General features: G+C 35.8%; 1 protein-coding gene and 1 long non-coding RNA gene across 2 annotated transcripts; both read right to left on the reverse strand.

Moving 5' to 3' along the window:
- Positions 1 to 971: 971 nt before the first annotated feature.
- Positions 972 to 1,392, reverse strand: LOC128294003 (uncharacterized). Its single transcript, XR_008284170.1, has 2 exons — positions 1,320 to 1,392; positions 972 to 1,237 (listed from the first exon to the last, which is right to left on the reverse strand). It is a non-coding gene; the product is annotated as an uncharacterized LOC128294003 (long non-coding RNA).
- Positions 1,393 to 4,626: 3,234 nt separating this feature from the next.
- Positions 4,627 to 8,941, reverse strand: LOC108484019 (sodium/pyruvate cotransporter BASS2, chloroplastic-like). The gene is made up of 13 exons (XM_017787623.2): positions 8,656 to 8,941; positions 8,466 to 8,580; positions 7,680 to 7,797; positions 7,549 to 7,590; positions 7,353 to 7,466; positions 7,182 to 7,244; positions 6,763 to 6,890; positions 6,131 to 6,212; positions 5,758 to 5,809; positions 5,548 to 5,645; positions 5,292 to 5,450; positions 5,114 to 5,203; positions 4,627 to 5,032 (listed from the first exon to the last, which is right to left on the reverse strand). Exons 1-13 carry the CDS (start codon positions 8,768 to 8,770, stop codon positions 4,955 to 4,957), a joined length of 1,254 nt encoding a protein of 417 aa, XP_017643112.1. The 5' UTR covers positions 8,771 to 8,941; the 3' UTR covers positions 4,627 to 4,954.
- Between the last annotated feature and the right edge of the window lie 805 nt (positions 8,942 to 9,746).

Raw genomic sequence — 9,746 nt, forward strand, 5'->3', positions numbered from 1 at the left:
TGTTATGTAAACTTGATTTTGGCTCACTTGTATATATGTCTTTGGCTTTTGGCTTATAAAAGTCCATATTTATATGTTTTGGTCATTTTGTTCTAAGTTACTTGTGAATGAATACGTTATGGTAGAAGTAAATATGAGTGGTATGGATGAATTGTAAGTTTGGTCTGAGTTTAAAGTAATTACTTGTGAACTTTGAATGTGAATTAATTGGAGTATGAAATGTGGTACCATTGATGGCATATTGGTTAGGCAGTTAGGTTGAATATTTTTTCATGTTTTAAGCTTGTTTGAATGTGTTTTGAAGGCATGTAAATATTTGAATTTGGTTTGGCTTAGCATCTAAGAAATGGGTAGTGTTTTGGCTTGTTTTAGAAGTCATTTTATGTGCACACGGCCTAGGACACGGGCTGTCACACTGCCGTATGCCATACACGGTCTCTTCACACTATCATGTGTCATTTTGATTTTAAGTGCAGGATTTTCCACATGGCATCATACTGTTACATGGTTTGCTACACAACCGTGTGACCTTATTTCAATTTGCACACAAGCAAGCACATAGTTTGTGACTTGGCCATGTGACCCAAATTTTGAATTGTACACGATTTGGCCATACAACCATGCTCTTAGGCCGCACAGCCTGACCACATGACCGTGTGACCCCTTTTTCTAAAATTTTTAAAATTTTTCATGCTTTTCTATTTTAATTCAAATTAGTCTCAAATTATTTCTAAACTATTTTTAAGATCCCATAAGCTCGATCTTATACCTATATGTATGTTATGCTCAATGTGTGAAGTGAATATAGATATTTAAATTAATACTTGAATGGTTTTGTGGTGTCATTTGATTGAATGTGTGCCATAATACTCTATAGCCCTAATCCGGAGATGGGTTAGAGGTGTTACAATCCCTTTGGCGAAAGTTCCGTATGAGGATTATCAGGTCTGGAAAAGAGAGTCTTCAGGTGATTGTTTAGTTCGAAGTGCTTGCAAGTCTTTATTACAACAATATAGGGAGCCTAATAAACTATACAACTAAATAGCTCGCATGAATTTTTACAATAAATTATGGGGATTAAATTTGCCCTCAAAGTTGAAGATTATAGTACGGCGGTGTTCTATGAATTTCTTGCCTACCCTATGTAATCTATAGTACAAACGATTAACAACAAACGCAATATGTCCAAAATGTGCAGGAGCGACGGAATCCAGAGAACATGTGTTTCGCAACTGCCCTGTGACAAGGGAGACATGGAAACTTTTGAACTCTCTGTGGCTTAATTTAGTAGCAAAGTTGGAATTTATGGATTGACTTACCTGGTTTTTTTAAAAATAATTCCCTTAATCAGTGCCAAATCTTTGTGTGTGCTCTATGGGCAATTTGGACAGAAAGAAACAAATGGATACCTGAGAGGCAAAGGAAAACTGGGTTAAAAGTTGCAGATTTTGTCAGAAACTATATCTGTGAACTGGATGGGTTGAGAAATGTATTACTTGCCAAAATGATGGAGAGGGAGAGATGGAAGCCGCCGGAGAATCCGTTTGTGAAAATCAACTTTGATTCAGCGTATAAAAAGGATGAGAACAGATCCTGCTCAGGGATTGTTATTAAGGATTCGGATGGAAGGGTTTTAGGATCGAGGATTGTTTTAAATAAAAATGTACTTTTGGTATTTGAAGTAGATGCCCTTGTATGTGTCAAGGGGTTTCAATTGGGGTTGGATTCAAGAGTCATGGCTGTTGAGGTTTAAGGAGATGCTTTGTCAGTTATTAAAAAAATTACAAAATGGAAGAGATGACAAGTCGAAAATTTGTGCTTTCATTAAAGACTGTCAATGGTTAAGTAGAAATTTCCAGAAATATAATTTCAGGCATGGACAACGACCGATGAGCGGAGTCGCCCATTTGCTAGCTACAGAAGGATTGAGGGAAGGGGAACAAAGTGATATGAGCAGTGGGGTACTTGGATATGTTGAGGAGAAGGTGGAAAGAAATCAATAGTGGATCAAACCAGTCTGATGTTGGTTGTTTCTGTTAGGATCGACCCGATTAAGCAACGAATAAGAAAAAAATAGCAGAATAAATTGAGAAATTGAACACACAAATTTAACGTGGAAAAACCCCTCCAAAGAGGATAAAAAACAACGGGCAAAAGTTATTTTACTATAATGGCAAAAGAACGAAGAGTACAAAAGATAGAGACAAAGACTAAACCCCGAAAACCCCAAAACAAAGAACCCTCAAAACGTAAACACAAAATTCTCTAAATGTGTTATGAGTTCTAATATCTAATGGGTGTGTTTTTCTATGGTTGTAAAAGAGCCTATTTATAGGCTAAATTCATAGGTCAAATAATAATAAAATAATCTAAACTAATCAGTGTTTGATTGAAACAAGTAAACAGAGTTTAACTGAAAGATTATTTTTCAAATTTGACTAAAAATAGAAGTCATATTTAACAAATCTCCACCTTGACTCATATTTCCACAATGCCATATTTGCCAAAGCCCGTCATAAGCCTATCTTGAACTATGCTGGGACTTAACTGAGTCGAATTTGTGCTTAGAAACTGGAAGACTTCTAGCCTTCGACTTGTACACTGTCAAATCAAAACTAACCCGGGTCTGATTTTCACGAACACAGTGCCCTAACTTTTTAAAACCTGCATCCAAAAGAGAACCTCTCTTCGACGAAATGGTCATACCTTTTTCCCTCCTATGACCAAGTTGCCTCCGTTCCAAACGAGTTGACTTCAACTCTGTAACAGACGAGAGAAGTCCGATTTCACCGGTCACTGTAGAACCTTCTAGAATATAAAGATAGTCGGTTCTTTTACCTTTTAACAAAACGAGAGCCCCACGAGATACTTTAATGCTGCTCGACTCAATGTTAATTCTGTATCCTTTCAAGTCTAAAATACTCAAGGAGATGAGATTCTTTCGTTAATCAGGTACATACCTGACATCTGAGAGTGTCCTAATCGTCCCATCATGCATCTTAATTTTAACAGTACCAATACCAATTACCTTACTAGATGAATCGTTTCCTATGCGTACAACTCCACCTTCAGCCGAACTGTATGTGGAGAACTATTCTTTATTGGGACATATGTGGAAAGAACATACTGAATCTAGGATCTACTTGGACGTGAGCTTGGAGTTATCGATTGTTGACACTAATAAGAAATCATCACCATTTTTACGGCCAAATTAGCACCAGCTACATCTTTCTCGTTACTCTCAGCAGCTCTTTTATTTCGCAGTTTATAACAATTTGCTTTGACGTGACCTAACTTTTTACAATAGCGACACATTTTGTCTCATTTCTTTCATGCTACCAAAACGGAAGCTTGCCTATTTGTCTTGCTATCCAAATGAAGCTCATTGTCGAGTTTGTCTCTACTCAACAAATGACCCTTCACATATTCAAACGAGAGTTTGTCTCTGCCATAAATCAGGGTCTCCTTGAAAGATTTGTATGAAGGAGGTAAAGAGCACAATAATAGCATAGCTTGATCTTCATCATCAATATGAACCTCAACGTTCTTTAAATCATTTAAAAGAGTCATGAATTGACTGATGTGATCTCTAAGAAGCTCACCTTTATTCATGCGAAACGTAAATATACATTGTTTCAACACTAAACGGTTAGCCAGAGACTTAGTCGCATAAAGAGTTTCTAACCTTTTCCACAAGGCAGATGAGGTCTTCTCCATCAATACCTCCTGCAATACCATATTCGCGAGGCACAACTGGATTGCAGACAAAACCTTTTCATCACGCTCTTCCCATTCTGTTTTATTTAGATTCTTAAGCTTTTTCCCGGTAACAACCTTTTTCAAACCGGATTGAACTAGAATTGCCATCATCCGAACTTGCCACAAATTGAAATTTGTCTCACCATCGAACTTCTCAATTTCAAATCTTGTTATTGCCATCTCTGAATAAGCTGATTTATAAAAATTGAACTAGCTTTGATACTACTTGTTAGGACCAACCCGATTAAGTAACGAATAAGAAAAAGATAGCGAAATAAATTGAGAAATTGAACACACAAATTTAACGTGAAAAAATCCTCCAAAGAGGATAAAAAACCACAGGCAAAGATAATTTTACTATAATGGCAAAAGAACGAATAGTACAAAAGATAGAGATAAAGAATAAAGACTAAACCCTGAAAACCCGAAAATAAAAAACCCTCAAAACGTAAGCACAAAATTCTTTAAATGTGTTATGAGTCCTAATATCTAATGGGTGTGTTTTCTAAGATTGTAAAAGAACCTATTTATAAGCTAAATTTATACGTCAAATAAGAATAAAATAATCTAAACCAATAAGTGTATGATTGAAACAAGTAAACACAATTTAATTGGAAGATTATTTTTTAAATTTGACTGAAAATAAGAGTCATATTTAACAATTTCAATATACAATTTGAGAGAGTTGAAGAGTGTCGAAAAAGATAGAGTGATGGCAAGATGAAAAGTTCTAGGAATATACAAAGTAGAGATTATTAATGGTGTTTCTTTTTGCAGTTGTTTTCTCAAGAGTTGTGCCTATTGCTTTTGTTGTTGATGTATGCTTTTGAGCTTTATTTTTGAAGATTTTAATAAAATTCAGCTGAATTATCAAAAAGAAAAATACAATTGAAAATTAATTTCCCAACTTTCATATTTTGAAAAAACAGACTACTTAAATAAAAAAATCCTTCACCTATTATTCTCTAAATGAAAAAGAGAAGTTGATATGTCCATGTTCAAAATTCACAGAGTTAAAAATATATTATATTAAATCCACGCAACAAGGGGCTTCCCCTTGAAATCAAAAGAAAAAGAAAACTTGCCTAAAAATGAGATTGGAAAAACACTCATTCCATCAAAATCATCCTTAAAATGAGATTTGGAAAAACACTCATTCCATGAAATCATCCTTAAAATGAGATTGGAAAAACACTCATTCCATGAAATCATCCTTATCATCCACGGGAATTGGTCGGTTCCTCCAAAACACAGCAAGGCCACTCCCTCCCAGCTACATGAAACCTTGAGAATGTCAATTGAATTTGAAGGTAATGCAGGAAGAAAATGAAGATGAATGTGGAAAGTTTCATACCGCCATGCAAACAACACTAACTGCAGAAGGAACAGCTACTAAGGGATTGGTGAAATGTTTCTGGGCAAGCAAGAAACCAAGTGCCGAACTCTGCATTTGCAAAAATAAGAACAGCATCATTCACTGAAAGCATACTAGTAATTCAGGTGAATAACATGGAGTTTAAGCATGACGATACCTGCATTCCACATTCTATGGATATGGTACGAGAAGTGGATTCCCCAAACGATAATTTTGAAACCCAGTAACCAAGGGCAAATGCAGCAGCATGTAGGAGAGCTACAGGCAATATTAGCTGAGCTCCTTGGGCTTTCAAGACGTCAGACACTTGGCCAATCTTAGTATCAAAGGACATCAATGTGAGTTCTTTATGTGTGGAAAGAGGCTTTGAAAAGAAGTAGCAAAATTTACATGAAAGCGTAATGATAACTTACAGGGCTTGCACAAAGTAAGGTAGTGAGAATAACTCCAATTAATGGAGTCACTGAGATAATCTTTGAAGTGAATTTGGGAAAGAATTCATTGGACAAGACTGCCACAAAGATGACATTAGAATCTTATCATTGTATGTCAAATTTCTTTGGACTTCGTGATAATTGAAATGCAATAAATAAAAACAGATAAGAACAGTAATCCTTTGTTACCTCCAACAACTGTAGGTACTAACACAACCTGAAAAGTGCTTACAGCAAGACCCTGAAAAGATTTTTGGGTAAACATTTTTACATTAGTGGAATCACCATAAGTGAAGGGTTACATGCTGTATATTTTTATAGATGAAACTTTGAGATCTTATAACTTCCATGTAATTTAGGTTCTATCACCAGTTTAAAGTGTAATTATATTTTAAATTTCTAATGGATCCACCTGACGTAAAATTTGGAAGAGAAACCAAAGAGGCAGGTTCCATTATTGTAATGTTTTCACTAGGATAAGGCTAGTGAATGTAAGTCGGCTCATGCTTTATGTATTTGCCTGTTATCTGTAAAGGCAACCTTCAAATAAGAATAAACATACCGCAGCATCAACAGGAACAAGCTGACCAGCAAGAAGCTTTGTAAGGAGTGGTGTCATCACTATTGCTCCAATAGTTGAACACCTACAATATTCCAAAGGAAATTGGAGATTACTTAATTTCAAGTTTCAGAAATGCTGAAAATGGCTTAAATACAAAAGTAATGCATATTTGAAGTTATGAACATTTCAGAAAATTTTCTCTATTGCTAATAATCTTATACTTTCATTAGCATGATATGCATAAATCCTGAATTATCAACATATTACAGGTATTTGTTCCCTTAAGCATGTTGTCCAGCCTCAGTAAACTGTGAAGAGTGAAATGTCTATGTGGATTTGTGAAACAAACACTGAAATAAAGAACTCTAGCGAGTTTGGTGCCAGTTTTGCTTCCTCTACCTTGGAAACGTAAATGAATAAACAGTCCTACAGACAAATGAGTTTTTGTAGAACATCTGCCAAAGACTTCCATGGTCAGAACTGATAAGGTAGTTTTTATATCTTCCCCTAAGGACTTTAAGAGATAGCTCCGAAAGAAGAATTTTCAGGCAAGGTTGAACTTCCAGGATATCAAATCAAATGCAAGTAAAAGATCTCAAGGCTACCCTATCCAACAAAAGCATTGATCTTACGTAGTCATGAGAACGGAAAGTGCTACATTCCCCTTAGATATATAGGTTGCAACATTTGATGCCTGACCGCCAGGGCAACATGAGACCAAGATAAGACCAGTTGCAAGTGGAGCAGACAGTTTCAAAGTCTGAAAATCACATAGATTTTGTTCAGCATTCATGGAAGCCGACTAGAAAGCATTATAGAGCTGAGAAATCACTTTACATATAATGCAATCTACATTACGTTGGCTTTCATTTGAAAACACAAATTTGGATAACGTATATCTTATTTCTGCAGTCTTCAAACAACCTCTTTATCAGATGATTTCTCAGTATATGAATTGAATAAAAGTTTTCAACAGTATTCTATTAAGCAAATCAAATAGTATTAAACTAGCCTAAAATAGGTATTGACACAAAAGAAAATTTCGAATTACCATTGCAATGACAAATCCTAGAAAAGGCTTGATTAGATACTGAGCAAGAAATCCTACACCTACCTGCAAAATTGAAAATTAATACTCTTAACCATTTGACACTAAAATGGGATCAGTTCTGTTCTATAAGCAGTCTACTAACTAAAATCATATGTGAATACGTTGCCTTACAGTCCATGGGTTCCGTAGACAGCGTCTGAAATCCTCAAAAGTTAATGTCAAACCCATTGAAAGCATGAGGAAACCTAGTCCAACAGTGAAAAGATCTGTCTCCAACCATGTTACCTGCAAGAGGGAATAAATGGTTAGGTAGCTAAGCAACATTTGAATAATCATTCACTAAAAGAAGCTGAGAATTGAATATTACCGCAGCTGGCTTGTATATGCCAATAATAGTTCCCAAAATAACCTGTTCAGTAAATTAAAGTTATAATGTAAAGCTAAAGATGAAAAATCAGGTAGAGTTTTGTCAGACACGCTAACAGAATAAACACGCACCCACACAGGGAAAAGAGTTGTCAACGTTTCAATTATTCTCTCATACTTGCTCATCCCACTTGGTGTAGGAATATCTCCGGATACATTGGCAGCAGCATTGCAGATAACTTTGGGATCCCTGGATATAGAGATTCGATCATTCTTAAGTGCTAAAAAAGGAGTGCACAAAATGGAAGCTAACTTTGCTAACGTCGCCTAGGGTACAAGGACCTAAGCAAAATCCTAAAAATCAAATCATGCAACTAAGTTGGTTGTCTAAACTGATTTTATTTCATTTTTCCTATCATTTTCAGAAAATATATTTTTTCTATTTTCTCCTTTCTGTTTCGTCCCTCAGCCGTCTCTACTCAGTTGTTTTTCCGGCCAAGCTCCGCCTTCGGAGAATTCTCCAGCCTCCGGCGGTGGAGCAACCGTCAACTGCGGCCGTATGGTTCAAAAACCTCCCTTTTCGAAAAAAAGAAAAAAAATTGAAATCTTTTTATTTCTTTCTTGGGTTTTTCAGATTAAAAAGAAGAAGAAGAGAATAGGAAGGGCTAACGAAAACAAGCTAGCCACCTTGCAAGGATCTTGAAGGTAACCTATTTTTACTAGTCTTACTTCCTTCGTTGCCAAAAGGCATAAAATGGCACTTAGCACTAAACCCCTTTTTCTATATATACGTATATAAATCACTCCCATAATTTATAATTATTAAATCAGCTAGCTTTGCGTCATTGGCATGCAGGTCCCAAGTTTTTATTAATGAATATAACACTGAAACATGCACTCTCCCGACTTGGAAACCACCTTGAAGCGGGAGTTATCGAGGCAGGAGCTGCAAGAGAAACAAGGGGACCACTTGGCTTACGTTGAATTGCAAAACCTTTTCCATTCTCAGGCAAAGAAATGCCAGCTCTAACATCTGCAGATTCATATAAAAAGATGTGATAAACAAGCAACAAAAGACAACCCAGAAAGCAATCATCAAAGATAATACCCAGATGAGCTCTCCGTAGCGTTCTGGAAGGAATCAAAGACGATGATGTTCTACACACGGCATGATGTTTATGAAAATTGCAATCTTTGGCGACAAACCTAGACAAAGTAGCCATCTTGAATTGAAACACAAAGAAAATATGAATGTTTAGCCAAAACAGGGGTTTACGGAGGGTTTAAGAGTTTGATGAACTCGATTTGATCCGTGGGGAGTGAAGGGGGTTATTGTGAGTGAGGTGTTTAGGGCCACTCGTTGCTCATCCAAAAATAGCAGGGACAAACATTATAACGGATATCGATGTAACAAAGGAGGCTGACGTGTAAACCGAGGAGCCACATGTGATGATCACCAAATTGAGTGCATCCAAATGGTGCTGGTAAAGGGCGTCAATCAACTTGTTGCTGCTGACTTCTGATTTGTCTCTTGACGTGTTTATCGCCTGTTGTCGTTTACGTTAAATTCTAAACCTCTCCGCTTCTCGTCTGCTATAACCCAAATATGGTGTGCCATACAACTTCCTCTTGAAGTCTGAAGACATGTTTTCCTGGTGAAATCCGTCACAAAAGTTAAATGAATATCAACTACATCTGACCAATGGTCGGCCATTTCGTTTAAGTTTGAAAATTCACTAGTAAAGTGAATAAATTTAAATAAAAATATAAATTTAAAAAATAAGTTTAAACAAAAATACGACGGATTTTCTAAATATATCAATTTGAATAAAATTTTTGATTTAAACTCGACTCAACTCAAATTACATACCGATATATTTCTTTTTTCTTTGTTGCCTAGCTTTTGAAACTAACATCTGCAGGTTTCTATCTTATGGATAAGGAAAGTAAATTTGAAGAATTTAACCCATTTTTTCGAGGAAGAGAAATTTAAATAAATAGAGTCAGCAAAATAAATAGAAATGATGTTCGTAACTTTGTATTGTAAAATGATTAAACAAGAAGCTCATGGAAAGTAACTTTAAATGCTAATAAATTCAGCTTCAATAAAATTAAGGTATATTTCTAAGACAAAAATATAAGAAAACCCCAGCTATAATGGAGGATGCAAACCGAGTTTTGATTTATTCTTTTACTAAC

The sequence above is a fragment of the Gossypium arboreum genome, chromosome 6 (assembly GCF_025698485.1).
Source record: "Gossypium arboreum isolate Shixiya-1 chromosome 6, ASM2569848v2, whole genome shotgun sequence".
NCBI classification, from domain to species: Eukaryota; Viridiplantae; Streptophyta; class Magnoliopsida; order Malvales; family Malvaceae; genus Gossypium; species Gossypium arboreum.